This window comes from Sander lucioperca, chromosome 5 (genome assembly GCF_008315115.2).
Source record: "Sander lucioperca isolate FBNREF2018 chromosome 5, SLUC_FBN_1.2, whole genome shotgun sequence".
NCBI classification, from domain to species: domain Eukaryota; kingdom Metazoa; phylum Chordata; class Actinopteri; order Perciformes; family Percidae; genus Sander; species Sander lucioperca.
Genome location: NC_050177.1, coordinates 8,643,945 through 8,659,834, shown reverse-complemented (window position 1 = coordinate 8,659,834; position 15,890 = coordinate 8,643,945). Strand labels below are relative to the sequence as shown.

General features: G+C 40.7%; 1 protein-coding gene across 4 annotated transcripts in view; it reads right to left on the bottom strand.

The window, feature by feature from the left end:
* The window catches only part of igsf9ba (immunoglobulin superfamily, member 9Ba), a 78,926-nt gene that overhangs the window by 35,587 nt on the left and 27,449 nt on the right, over positions 1–15,890 (bottom strand). For all 4 annotated transcript variants that reach the window (XR_004897330.1, XM_036001213.1, XM_036001212.1 and 1 more), the window contains exons 3-4: positions 10,925–11,071; positions 2,988–3,139 (exon numbers count right to left, since the gene is read on the bottom strand). Coding sequence is in view for 3 of the 4 variants with exons in the window: in XM_036001213.1 (XP_035857106.1) it covers positions 2,988–3,139; positions 10,925–11,071 (299 nt within the window). In the remaining variant the exon portion in view is untranslated. The remainder of the gene's footprint in view (positions 1–2,987; positions 3,140–10,924; positions 11,072–15,890) is intronic.

Here is a 15,890-nt window from a genome sequence, read left to right as displayed (position 1 = left end):
TGTGTTAAACCAGGGAATTTGTGTGTCCACCACGAAAAAAAAGGATCCTAATTAACTTTCCATTGGCATTGTTTTCTATGATGCTGGCATGTCATTTTTACACATTACGTGCCACCACCATGTAAGGCGGTATTAAGAGGTTGTGGTCCTTTCACGTATTTCTGTGAGATCAGGCTGATAATTCCCAAAGCCATTGATCCCAGAAAGTACAATAATGATCTTCTTGCATCAATACTAAGCTTCCTGACCGATCCCTGGGTTGCTTTGTTGTTGCAAGTTTTTTGGCAAAATACTGCATAGCCAGCAGCCATATTTCGCCCTAATTTTAGGCTCGGTAGGTCTTCACTGTCACATCATTTGTGCAAATTGGGCCTTACAGTTTGTACAGCCTGTGTTGATCCACCCCAAACATCTAATGTTTCAACTGTACCGACGTGTGAGCTAGCCAGCAAAATACGCACCAACCGTGTGTGTGTGTGTGTGTGTGTGTGTGTGTGTGTGTGTGTGTGTGTGTGTGTGTGTGTGTTTTGTTTCAACTCTGTTCTTTCCTTCCATTCTCTCTCCTTTTCCCTCTAATATCTGTAAGTTTATGAAGCAGATTGAGCTGTGCAAATTTTGCGTTCAAGTCGCATTTTCGTGTCAGGTTACAAAGCCCTGGGAAAGTTTTGCGTATAATGGCACTTTTTAATTAACTTTGTATGTAATCACACCTCCTTTCAAATTCATCTCACCTTCTGTCTAAACACAATTATACTTCTTTCTTTTTTTATTCCTGGGATTTTATGTTGCACGGAATCTATCAAAATCAAACCATTACACTCCTACAGTACAGGCAGCACATGCGGCAGTGATTGTAGCAGACTTCCACAGACAGTAAACTTAACAGGACCTGATGATATGTAACGGTCAGTATCAGTCCACTCCAATACTTTCAGCTGTACTCAATCCAAGGTGAGGGAGAGAAGATTAAAGAATAGGAGGAGAAGGAGGAGGAGAAAGAGGAGGAGATGAGGGGGGAAAATGGGAACAGAGGAAAGAAGAAGCAGTAGATAAGGTGAGGCATGAGATGAAGAATGCAGAATCTCAATTTGTGTCACACTTCACTGATGCATCCAGAGAGTTACTGGCTTCTGAAACAGCGGGAGGATGCTGCTGTTTTCCTGCTTGTTTGTCATTTGAGTGCACTTTGGGGAAGACCCTTATAATTCCACCAAGGCTTCTATCGTCTCCTGCACAACAGTTTTGTTTAGTGTCTTTGTTTTATGGCTCTTTTGTTTGTCTGCGTGCAAATAAAAAAAAGCAATAAAGTAAACCCTGTCTGTCACATTCCTGCCTTTCTCCATGACGTCTCCATGGATCTGATCATGTGGGTGAGCAAATTTACCCTCACACACACACACACACGCACACAAACAAACGCACACACACACACACACACACACACGCTCTCTTCTCACTACAGGAAGGAGCTTTCCCAAGTCTGAGGTTTGCTCGAGCATACACTCTGAGCAGCCAAATGGATGACGACAGCTGCTAAAGGTTTTGCTTTTTACATTTTCTCAGCATATAACGGTGAAGCCAGTGAAGTATGGCATTGGGCTCTCACTAGCGATTTTCATTTTTAGTCTAACATTCATATTAGGACTAATGTAATATTGATGCAGGAGAAGGCGATTAATAATGCATCAGAATGTTGTCTAATCATTTAGAGGGGATGGTGTTAAAAAGAGGCGACTGGAGGGAGAGAAAAGGGGGAAAATAAACAAGAAGTGCAGAAAAGGCCCTTAATAGACACTCCAGTATGCTCCTGTCACTTCCTGTATCACACAGGGAGCTGTAAAGAGTTGAAGGCAGCAGACTGCAATATCAGTGACATATGAGAGTGTGAGGCCATGCAGAAATGTAGAAAGGAGGCATTCTATCGCTGGAGTACCGGTGTGAACGTGGAGAGAGTACTTGTATAGTGAGAGCAAGAGCTTTTTTTTTTTATTGTTTTTTTGGGCTTTTTCCACCTTTAATTGACACGACAGGACAACTAGATGAGAAAGGGGAGAGAGGGGGGGAAGACATGCAGGAAATCGTCACAGGTCGGATTCAAACCCTGGACCTCTGCGTCGAGGCATAAACCTCTAAATATATGTGCGCCTGCTCTACCCACTGACCAAACCCGGCCACAGAGCCAGAGCTTTTCCGAGATGAAAAAACATGACTTTTGCACCTTTTATTGAAGATGTGCGTGTCTGAGTCGCCCATAATGAAACGGTGTGCGAACTGTCTTTTATTCTATGCGATTAATGCCACGATCTACCACCTGATGTTTTATTGTTGATGGTTTATGTAGCTTGAGACATTTCGCTGCTATTAAAGCAAACCGAGGCTGTGCCAGAAATATCTTGTCATGACATCACACTGTTTAATTTTGGGAGGTCATAAATGAATACAAATCAAGCATCACCAGACAACAAAGTGGTTCTTGGAGATGTGAGGCGTGCTGCCAGTCTTAACTTTGTTTAAGTGATTCAAGGTTTAGTTTTACAGAGAAGCAGGGAGAGCCTGACCGACAGTTTTGCCGAAACGATCGTTGACTGTCATCATTAAGCAATCAAAGGTCTGCAACTATTAACTTGTTGTCAACTAAAAACAGAGAAATCTATGAAAAAAAAATTGTATAAAATACTCTAATTGAGAATGTCTTCTTACCTGTTAACTAACTGCATGTTTCAATGTTTCTTGACGTGCGACACATAAAGCCTCAGTACCACCACCACCACAAATTTCAAAAGCAAGAGCATCACAAATGTGTGTTTTTTTTTTTGCAGCACAACAACAACACAAGCTGATATTAGCGAGTCAGACATACTCACATAACATACTTCCAGTACAGATGGACTCAGCGGATGACACCATCTGTGCACACGCCCTGCTTCTATATTTGCACATAATCATAAATCAGAATTATGTCCTATGTTCATCATCATCATTCTTACCGAATATTTTGTGTTGGATGCAAGCTCCTCCCCCTCCCTCAGCCAGCTGATCATTGGTTTTGGATTTCCCTGGGCAGAGCAGCTAAGCACAGTGCTTCCCCCTTCCTTCGCCTCCACATACTGTGGCGGCGTCGCTGTAAATGAAGGTGGGGCTGTGGAGAAAGTAAAAAAACAGCAATCATTACAAAAGTTATACAATTATTAAGTACAACAATAATCATGAAACTGCATTCAAATGCCTTGCTTGATGTTGTCTTCAGTCTGAGATAATGTCTGTTTTCATACGTAGCTTTACATAGATTTTTAGTCATGCTAGCAGCTATATGGGTGGCAGTTTCGGTCGGTCCACCACTTTGGTCCAGACTGAAATATCTTAACAACTATTTGATTGATTGTCAAAACAAACTTTGGACAGACATGTATGGTCCCCAGAGAATGGCTCCTAATGAATTTGGTGATTCCTCAACTTTTCATCTATCAGCATTATCAGGTCAGAACTTGAATGCCCAATACTTTGGTTTATAACTTAATACCTGCGAAACTAATGACTTTCCCATCAGCCTCAGCATGCTGACACGCTAAACTAACATGATGAACATGGTAAATATTATACCTGCTAAACATCAGCATGGTAGCATTGCCATTGTGAGCATGTTAGCATCAAAGAGCCGTAAGCATGGCTGTAGACTCTTGATCTTGTTTTTTAGTGTGATTTTTAAATGGATTTACCAACCCTTCTCTATCTGCTGCTGCTGCTATAATGGGCAAAATAATTGTATTCAGCTCTCTCTCTCTCTTTTTTTTTTTTTTTTCAAGATAATTTTTTGGGCTTTTCCGCCTTTTGACAGGACAGCTAGGTGAGAAAGGGGGAATACATGCAGGAAATCGTCACAGGTCGGATTCGAACCCTGGACCTCTGCATCGTTGAATAAACCTCTCAGTACACGTGCACCTGCTCTACCACTGAGCCAACCCGGCCACAGGATTCAGCTCTCTTATCACATCCATGCAGCTAGACATCCAAGTGAACAGGGACCAGTTCCTTCCATGTTGCCATTTATTCTTGAAAACCTACAGAAGCCACTTAGCGGCATCACTGCATTTCCACCTGATGTTTCTGAGCTTCACTAACAGCCACAAGGGAGCTCTTCACCACTTACTGCAGGCCAATAAACTGGAGTTTCCACCGCCAGCTGCTTTCAGTGTTTCGACATAATATTTTGATTATAAATAGTGGCACAGTGTTTAGTTAAAGAGAAAAAAGAGCGCTGCTATACAAATGGGTCACCGCTTACCGCTGGGAGTGCTCCCATGCTTCAGACTGCACACAAGCACCTGGCATGGAGTTAACAAATCGGCCAATTAGCATGTTTAGACATCTGCCTGTCCATGTCTCGCTCGCTAACACTCATTACATTAGATGATACAGTGGATTAATGGAGATAAAATGCATGATTGGTTTATGTATCGCTTACTCGTGTGGCTGACAGGTCAACGGCTACATTAAATGGATCATGATGCATCATTACATTTATCAACAGGCAACCTGCTTCACTATGAGTTTCTGCTTTTATCTGAAGATACCTTATTCATTCTCATTGGTAGATTTGACTCATTATTTAACTACCCATACCTACAAGTTATTTGCAGTTTAAGATTTTACAGACTGATCTCAAGAAGTGGTGTATGTATGACACGCCAATTCATATGCCATTTTGGCGTGGTATCAAGACGCATAATCACTTTTTAGCGTGTTTATCAACGCCGTTTGGCCTCCTTTGACTTAACATTACCTTGTGATTGCGTGTCAATTTACGCCGTAGCGAGTAGTATGAAAGCCCGAATATCTGCGTAGGTAGGTTGGTTGGGGTGGTGGATGGGTCAAACAACACAGGACTATCACCCAGGAGAATGGGGATCGTGTCCCTCGTGTCACATTTCCTTTGTGTCCCGCATTTCACGTTTCCTAAACCCAACCGTCGCTTTCTTCTTTTCCTAAACCCAACCCCATTCTTCTTTTCCTAAACCCAACCGTCCTGTTCTTCTTTTCCTAAACCCAACCCCGTTCTTTTTTCCTAAACCCAACCGTCCCATTTTTTCTTTTCCTAAACCCAACCCGTTCACCGTGATGCTAATTCCTCGAGCCGTCTTTCCTGCTCCGTCTCTTTGTCGCTCTTACACTGTTGCCCCTGGCAACCGATAGCGTAGGATCCCAAAATGGTGGGCGGACTCAGACACCTCCCAAATCGTCACATGACAGCAAGCTACCATGACGTATGTCCTTAGTGTCAATACGGCGGATAGCAACGTGCTGTATACGGTAGACATACACACGACGTAGACATACACGCGGATAGCTCAAAATGCGTACAGATAACACGCCACTTGGCTTTAGAAAGTGGCATATGTTTACGCAAAGTCATGATGTCACGTTGGATTTTACATAAAAATATATAAGTTTATAAAATGTGTCAAGTTTGGGGCTCCTTGTCACATTTGAGATGTCTATTAGTTGTTAGCATGAAGAGATTTTCCCTCTCAAGCTCTCGGATGGTTTGAGGCCCCAGTAATGACAGCACCTGCTTCCACACAATTGATTTTAATGTCGGTAACCCTCCTGCTCTCTGCTTGGTTTTCTTTATATTCTACACTTATTGTTTTACCATCTCCTCATTTAGTTTGTTGACCTTATGCACAATACAGTCACATTGCACTACTCAGGAAACAGATAAAGATTGACACTTGACTAGCTTCTGTTTCATACATCATACTAGCCAGTGTTGCTGCTGGAGAGACACTTTGTCAGGCTGGAGCAAAAGATGGCCGTCAGATTTATGTGGTGACCCTTAGGTGGGGCCCGTCCCTCAGGTTGGGAAGCACTCGACAAAACTATCTAACTGTACAGAAAGTAATTAAAACTGGCTGCATCTCGACCAGCTACAGCAGTTAAATGCATCCATGTTATTAATGTAAATGAATGTACAACTGTATGTAATACTAACTAAATGTGGCTGATAATAAGTAGACTTTTAAAAGCAGGATATTTACTTGTAATGGAGTAATCTTTTTTACATTGTAGTACTTTTCCGTACTTTTTTCTCACTACCTCTTCCACCACTGTAAATGCTGTTATTCATTTTAATCCTAATTCAGATTGTTCTCAAGGGATTGAGCATCAGTTGACAGGAAATAGTTGGCACACATGGCGGTGACAACAGCAGGTACATTGGTCAACCTGGGAGTTGTTTTCCCACCATCAGGTACAGCTCGTCACAGAGGAAGTGTCACTGTGGCTGGGAAACTAGGGAGTTGATCTACAAAAAAAGTATCACATTCTCGCCCTACTTACTGCAGCTCTTCATCAATTATATACATAAAAAGATGCTTGAAATTCCTCTTCTTTGAAGGCTTACATTTGCCGTTATTTCCTCACTAACTTATGCGTCTGCATCATTCCCTTGCTTGGTCTTTCTTTTCTTGTCTCTGCTCCTAAGAGAATACGGATACATAGAGTACACATTTCTCATTGATTTCACATCATGAGTCTCTAACGTGTAACGTGTGTTTCAGTGTAAACTGTTGCAGAGAGAAGAAAGAGGCCCTCAAGGAGACTTTCCTTCCTCTTCTAATGTCAGCATACTCAAGGTACTCCACATAATCTGGATTATAATATTTTGTAATTAAGAGGAGAAAGAGCCACTTACTGCCACACTCACATCCTACCTTTCTCTTTTGGCAGGATCAGACTACACAATATTTTTCGTTTTTTTCAGATGGTCACTGTCACATTAGGCGGTCATTGAGCCATAAATCCTCGCTGTGACTTGGCCAACAGACATGGAAGATTACACATTGGATGCCGCCCAATCATATGGGATGGATTGTAGACACTGGTTTAAGATTATTGAGTTTTGTCCATTTGTCCAACAAATGGGTCCCTTTTGGGTCCATGTGAGCAATTTTGGGATAAATGTGAAAAAGTCCACTTATTATTTAAATCTGCATCTTTAAACCAATGGCTAACAATTGCGGAAGAAATCTTTTTAATGGAAATACTGACACACAAACTTAAACTACAAGAAGCACAACTGGACAGAAAATGGGAAAAAAAAAAATGGACTCTGTACAAGACTCAAAATGACGACACTGGACTAGAACAATATTAACAGAAACATTACTCTGCAAGGTTGTAAAATGTGAAGGCAATCCCCAAGCACATTTCTTTTTGTTTCGTTTGCTAGTGTTTGTTAGTGTTTTGTTTGTGAGTTTGTTGTTTCATTGGTGAATTTAATGTCAATACAGATTTAAGTGGAGAAAAAATAATCTGCATCTTTGGGTCCTACATGGGCCTGAGGATAATTTTTGAGATGGGCTCCATTTGTAGCCACAATGGGCCCATTAGTGACTGACAAGGACAGAGAGACACGAGGGATATATGGAGCTGGTGGACAAATGAGCTGGCATTTGGGCCCCAGTTGGGTCAACCAAATGGGTCCTAAATGCCAGCCCATCACTAACCCAGTGACACAGTGGCAGAGTCTGTGTTTTTAATTTTTCAGTGTGTCAATTAAAATCATGGTACGTTGGTGCAATGGTGTATTTTCCATTCTTGAAAAGCTTGCCGATGCTTGAAAGAGAGGCGAAGGACAAGAGAGACAAGACTAGATAGAGGAGAGGAGGAAAAGGAGGGAGGGCAGAGAGAGAGAGAGAGAGAGAGAGTGGACTTAGTGTCTTTTTCGGGCACAAGGCCTTGCCATCTGACACCTGCCACTGAGTGGGCACGAATTCCCTGTCCGCTTGGCAGGAAGTAAAGGCCAGCAAACAGGAACTCAAAGGAGGAGTGTATGCAAATACCAACAGCCAAAGGAAATGGGTGCCCTTAGTGTCTGTGTGGGGGCCAGACGAAAATGGCACCTGCTTCCCTCACAGACACCCATTTAGATGACAACAGTAGCATAAAGTCTTCATATGAATTCCCTTTTTGAATATCTTGACTCTGGAACAACTGCTGCTTTTGGTATTTCTATGAATGTCTGTTTTAAATCAATTATGAGTCCAAGAACAAATAATTATTTGTACCAGTTAAACACATCAACACCAAGTATGCAGAGCAAGCTGACTGCATCTTTACAGCCAGACACAGTACATACATGAGGTCATGTAAAATGACATCACTTAATATGCCAAATATAATATGACATTCAGAGATATTATTAGTTCTGCTAGAACCCGAAGAGCTCAGTTTCTGTTGAAAGGCCTGACAGGAGTGGAGAGCAGCAGAAGAGGGAGGGAGGGAGGGAGGGAGCAGTTGAAGTTAAGAGTGAATACTGATGGGGAAAGCTACAGAGATTCAGTATGCCTACACAACAAGACATTGACACACACACACACACACACACACACACACACACACACACACACACACACAGACACACAGACAGACACACAGACACACAGACACACACACACACACACACACACACACACACACACACACAGACGTTCCCAAACTCCAAACATCAAGAGAGTGTGCAGGTGATGGCAGAGTACGACCTATTCACTCTTCAACTACAACTTCAACCAGCAGACAGAGATCTCATTGAGCGGCATACAAACACATACAATGAGACGCTCTCATGTCAATGTTGATGTAATGCGCTGCACACAGAACACAGTGCGAAAAGCAATTTTCCATGTGTGTATGCTGTACTAACACACAAACACACACTGAAGAAAACATTATGTTCTGCATTGATAATAACCATTTATACACATCAGCATTTTTCATTCCAAAGTGATTATGCTGTGCAATGGACTTTATAAATGGTTCTTTACACAGTATTTCGCATACAGCGCGTTGTACTCATTATTCAAATACGAGAATTGCATCCATTGTAAAACATATGCATGATCAAATCGAAAATGCATGAGTTTCACACAGCGCTAAAAATATACATGTGAATTAGTTTGACAGTTTGCTCGCAAAGTCTCTCTAACAACACAGAGGATTACAGCTCTCTGAAGTTAGAGACCTGTGAAGCTTTAACACAAGAAAATCACCACTTTTGGCCTGAACCATTCTGATCTAGCAAATAGTCACCGATTCATATTAACCAGTTGCAGAAAAGCCAACTAAGAAATGCAAGGCATACTACAAAATGAGACATACTACATGAATTTGCTGCATTAACTTTACTGCATCTTTACTGCATCATGCATTTACTCATTTACATATACTGCAAAATATATGAAGCAGCTTAATATAATATCTGTCTATATTGATTTTAGTCTGCAATATAGGGCTTAAAAAAATGAAACACAAAATGAGTCGTTGTCCCTGCCGCTCTGCAACAATGTGAAGACACACTTCACACAGGATTCTCTGAGCCACTGGGGCATTCCTGGGAAATGCTAAGGTGCAGATTTTTTTTCCGCCTGGTCATCAGTTTGATAGCTCTCAGACTATCGCAGACGATCCCTGCCGGAACCGCCTCAAACAGGGCGCAATCAATTCTCTTCTAACCAGCCTCTCATCTCTTTTTCACACCAGGGCCTTTTAAAAAGAAGCTGCAGGAATGATCTGAAACAGTGTCTATTAACTACTCCTTCAAATGTGTCTGGTAAAAAAAAATATAGAAAACCATGAACTGTCACCAGCAGATAAGTGGACCAGTGAGTCAAGAACCAGAGTGACTGAAGGGCTGCAATGTATGATTAGTTTCTTTATTTTTTAAGTACAATACCAAAGACAAAAGTAGTGCATTAGTGCGAGTCACTTTAGTAAAAGTCCAGCAAGTACAAGAGGAGTCTGCACACAGAAACCAATCAGAATGCCCTTTTAAATCTCTCCTTTCAGTTTATATGTTCGATAATTACCACATACATATTTTTTTCTAAATATGTCAGGAAATAGTGAAAAAAATAGCCCATAGATATTCAATGTACGATGACAAGCAGCAAATTCTCGCATATGAAAAGCTGCTAAATGTCGTTTGACATTAAACTTTAAAGAAATATAGTAAAATCAAGGTTAGAACTACTAAAACTAAAAGTAATTGAAGGATGCAAAACTATATATTAAAAACAGACTGTATGTACAGCTGTGTATGATTAAACCTGATGCTAGCAAAGTCAGCGAAAATGAGATATTTTAGCAGCATTTTAATCAAAACTAAAAACACAGAGAAGAACTTTAAATTACATTACAACAAGTAAACATTTACACTATTTACCAAACATATGTATGCATATTGGACTATTGTTCCTCCTTATAATCAATGTAATGGCTAAATAATGATATTAGAGATGGTCCGATACCATTTTTTGCTTCCTGATACCGATTCTGATACCTGAACTTGCGTATCGCCCGATACCGAGTACCAATCCGATACCAGTGTGTCATATATTTTATTATGTTTTAACAAGTGTATACTATCCCTGTATGGATGTGATATGATTTCTATCTTTGTTGTCAGTCTGGCTCAGGTTAAATTCTGTTGTGAAACATGAACAAACACAAACAATGAACGCCCCAGAACTTTCTTTTTTTATCCAGTTTGACAGTCAGTTATAACGGAAAAAGAACATAAATAAACTACTTTAACCTAGATTTTCTTTAGGGCTTTATTATGTGGTATCGGATCGGTGCATAAACTCCAGTACTTCCCGATACCGATACCAGCGTTTTAGGCAGTATCGAAGCATCTCTAAATGATATGCTTATTTATCATCAGGTGTGTTGACAGACTATTATTACCTGCATTTGTACTTTTTACCTTGAGAAGATCGAGGACAAAATGTCCTCTAGTAGGAACTAATAGATTTTTTTTTCATACGGAGCTTAATTGTATGACACAGGTTTTCTATTTGTTTCCCTTCACACCCACAAACACATACGTTCCCAGTCAGACAACAGGCGCCATTGGCAGGTGACTCACCATTGACTGTGAGGTGCACCCAGCTGCCATTGTGGAAGGTGTCGTACTGTTGTTCCAGCATCAGGACCCTGCACTCGTACCAGCCCTGGTCCTCGGAGCGCACTGGGTCAATCTGTAGGGAGGCCTTCCCGTGCAGAGAGGCTCTACCTGGAGACAGAAAGGGATTAATATATATATATATATATATACACACACACATTTGTCTTTTTCTGTTTTTGAAAACACCTAGCTATGCTGTTCACCACAGATATCCATCATAGCAGCTGGGGGTTAAGCCCTTCACTTCAACCTTTTTTCTTCTCGCAGCATGAAACAAATGTATGATGCACTGGGTTTGCATCAAATGTAGCCTCCAAGTCATGGTGTAAACTAATGTATTTTAAAGAGATTAAAAAGACAAATAAAATACATTCTGCCACTGAGTACTGTATGCTATTAGGATTAAGTGCAACAGTATATGCCTCATAAAGTCAGACTTTGAACTACTAGTTATTAAAATAAACACATGCACGAGCCTGTCGGGTGTGAAAAACAAATTCATTCTTATTCTTACTCATTGAGTACAGCAGTCTGGAGGCTTTCCAAGCAATGCATGGAAGGCAGGAAAACACCAGTCTCTCACAGAGTTAATAGAGACAGACAATCTCTAACAATTACTGCACCTTCATACCTACGGGGCAATTTAGAGCCTTCAATCAGCCTGACTTACAAGTCTTTGGACCGTTGGAGGAAACGTAAAACGGATCATGCTGAAGAGCATGCAGACTGAAATTTTCGGAAAGGATTTAGCCTTTTGCCAAGAGATAGAAGAAAACGATCGATACCACTCTCATGTTTGTACAGAGGACGGACATGAGTGATATCATCTAACTCTTGGCAAGAAAGCGCATAAGCATATTCCTCAAAGTGTTTGTCGATTAAACATCACAATATTTAAGCATAAATGTGACTTGAAAACAAACCCAGCTACCTTCCAGTACTGGGATTTATGCATGAAACTACCTAGGAGCAATACCTTCAGCTGAATTAAAATAAAGTATTTGGTGTGGGAAAAGACCAGCCTCCCACATCAAAGAAATCATCTATGTCTTATAAAACTTCCTCATCCCTGCCGCTTCAAGGCTGAGGATAAATTGGAATTCTAAAAGGAGGAAATCACAAGGGATGAGAGAAGTTTGGGAAACCAGGCCTGGTGAAATCTTCAGCTGCTAAGCTGTCTGTCTTCAAGCCTCCAGCCCGCTGCTCACATGGCTGCCTCTGACAGCCCAACAGACTAAAACATTCGCTTCTGCTGTCTGACGAGTGTTCGGAGATGGAGCATTTTTTTCTAACTTTGTTGTGTAGATGTTCTATAAGCACTGTTTCCTGGTTTTTCAAACTGTCAGGCAAATATATTGAAGGGCGGGCTGAAATGCTATACCAGCACTGTATATAAATGGAATAGATGGATAGATACCATAGTGCCATAGTTGGGGTAGAAAACTGATGTTTTCTTGTTGTTTTTTTTAACAGAAAATCGATGCAGCAAAGAGGAGGAGAGACGAGCTGCAGTCTTGCAGTAAAAAAAAGGTAGCTTGTCTTTAAAAAGTCAAGTCTATTTTTTGCCTGGGCATTGAAGTGCTGAGTGGGGTGGGTGGTGGCGTGAAGGGTAGGGATCAACCTCAGCTCCCATTTGTCAAAGAGTGAGAGGGTGCCGCTGTAAACAGAGTTAACAGCACCGTATCCACGTCAGGACCGGCCCCCCCTGGGAATACACCACTTACACAGTACAGGCTTCTGTCTACTGTGAAAACAGATGAGCTAACACCTTGTTCAGATCACATCGCAAGCTTTGTCAAATAGGAAAGCTTTAAAGAGCAAACACTAAAGATCAGTGACAAAGTTAGGAGACACAGTGTGGTAGACTTAAAAAAAAACTTAGAGATAAGATTAAAAAAGGGAAAATATATAGTTGGGAAGGGAGGAGATGTGTTCATGTTGTAAACTGTATGTTTTGTATTTTGTTTAAAAAAAAAAAAAAATGTACTGAAGTCTTATTTTTCTCATTTTTCCCTTGTGATAATGGAGTTTGCCATCATAAAAAGCCTTGACTTGTTATATCCTATCCATATGTTATATGTATTTTAAGTGTCAGAAACCACTCCCTGGTTCACTTATTACACACTCAGTCGGTACTGTACTCTATAGTGAGCAGTAAGCTAAGTATTTGGATGCTTATAAATCCTTATTATTAACTCTCGTTATTTAACGCTAAGATAAAACATAGCGTTTTGCATCATTATCCTGTAGCCTACTGTGTACATGTAGGAAAAGTGGAGCTCCTAAGAGGGAAATAATGTTTACATATACTGTACATATCCATATTATCCTCGTGCATCCGAGATATGGTTTCGTTTTCCAACAGCTTGTCCCAAAGCGGGACACTAAAATTTCACAAGCTGCACATCTGAATTATTGATTGCGTCGTTGCTTGAGTGGGCACAAAAATAGATGCTTTTAAATGTTCTAATTTCCATATAGCTGCAGGAAACACTTTAAAAAGATAGATTTTAGTCTGCAAGGAGATATGTAGCCTACAAGTTCTCATTTTGCAGTAAATTAGACTGAAAATACACAGTTCTAATGAGAAATCTCAATTTACTTATTATAATGAATATACTGTTGGTGTCTAAAGTGAACAAAGGTAATGATCACTGACCCAGACAAAATGATTGACCCATAGATGGATTCACTAAAATCTGCATGGTGAACATATTTTGGATTGGTCCAGTGCAGCATTCATGGATAATCTACTCTGTTTTGGTAGCAGCTGTGTGATGGAATAATATGACATTCTTGGAGTCTATTCACCAATTTCATTCATACTAAGTGATAACAATTCATGGGAATAGCCCAAATGAGCTCTGAGTCTGCACGTACCCAAAGAGCATCTCATCAACTATAGGCCACTGTCATTATCACACTGTCTCCATGCACATGCCATCCCCAGAACAAACTTTAATCTATGTAATGAGACCGGCCATATTCATGTTGCATCTGTTCGATGGTAATTCCTCAGCAGTGGACTTGACGCCACATGGCAGAGGCCCACTAGAGCCCGAGCGCGCACAGCGGAGTGTGATGCGGTTTGGAAAGCGCTGGTCGTTCATACCCTGCTGCCGGTCAGGAGGTTAAAGTAAGCAATGAAACGCTCCAGCAGCTGCAGTATCTACAGTAGCCACTACAGAACAAAAAAAAGGAGGGGACAGTGAGTCACTGCCATTAGTCGTATTTGCAGTGGTGACCCTGCTTGAAAAGCCCACAGGAAGTAATTTCAATGAATTTATTATTATTCACACCACTTTCACTGAAAACAAACCCTGAAAACCCTACCTCACACGGGAATTGAATCCTCCAGCTTTTCGACAAGCCGAGCTTTGCCTTCATTTCGCAGCATATTACCAGGTCTGGCAGGGGTTTTGTACTTGGTAAAGAGGTGGGAACACGAAGGGATAATTCTGACCCCATTCTGACAGCTCGCCATCTTGTCACAGATGCTGAAGCAACATCAGAAAAACCAATTTCCTGCTGCAAGTCTGTGTGAAGGCAGTGGCAAATATATGATCTAAGCCAGGAGAGGGACATTTACAGTTGTGTGAAAAAATTAGGACACCCAAGCTAAAGTTAACTAAAAAGAGGAATAAAAAAATCATCTTTTGGAAATTGATCTTAATGCCTTAATTAAAAAAATGAGGAAAAATCCAATCTTTAAGGACACCAATTTTTCTTTGTGAATGAATAATGTATCATAAATAAATAAATGTTCTTCCTTAAAATACAGGGGGCATAAGTAAGTACACCCCAATGTTAAATTCCCATAGAGGCATGCAGATTTTTATTTTTAAAGGCCAGTTATTTCATGGATCCAGGATACTATGCATCCTGATAAAGTTCCCTTGGCCTTTGGAATTAAAATAGCCCCACATCATCACATACCGTTCACCATACCTAGAAATTGGCATGGGGTACTTTCCATAAAATCATCTCTCAATGCAAATCAAACTAGCTATTAGGCTAACTGAAATAAAACCATGCCAATCTCTAGGTATGGTGAAGGGTATGTGGGGCTACTTTAACTCTGGGAATGACTGTATATATATATATATATATATATATATATATATAGCTATAATCAATATTTTTATATAACCAATAGAGTAAATGTGAAAGGGCTCGTTCATTGTGACAACCTTTATGGCCACCAACTTTACTCTTTTGGTTAAGTCTCACCACTCTCATAGTGTGTGGCCACAACAGGCAGCAGTTTTCAGCGAACAAAACTCACTGTAAGCTACTCTAAGCTACTGCAAGCACTAAACAACAACAGACAGGCAGAGTTAGCAGCTAGCTGGTGAACATAGTGTACAGCATTTAGCAGCTAACGAGTCGGATATTTTACTTAGCTTTTGGAGACCAAAAACAGAGCTGAACAGAGTAAACATTGGATTTTAATTCACAGGGTGGCCAGAAACATGATGCTCCTGCATCAACGTAAAAGGACATAATACACTCAGCGGTTTTTTTTTCCCTTCATGAAGGTAATAATGTTTAGAGAGGCGTTATTTCAATTTTATGATCATTTGGAGGCTGCAGTTTATTGTGCTGTTGAATTGTATTGCGTTATACTAACTAACATGTAGGGGTTTTTAATATACTGTATCGACTCTACACTATATGCTCTGTGCTGCACTGTCACTGGAGTGTGTAGGAAAGAATGTATGTACAATGCAGTCGTAAATTGCTGAGACACAGTTATTTCCCTCTATTCACTCAGAGGCAGCAGATGCCCCTGCACAGCCCCGAACGCCATGTTAGAACAGAAAGAAGTGCAGTTCAAGAACCAGAATGCTTTGCAAAGGCGGCCAAGTATTTCTCTTAGTACTTAAAGGCCTTAGTGTACTGCACAATGTCCTATACTTAAAGCCCA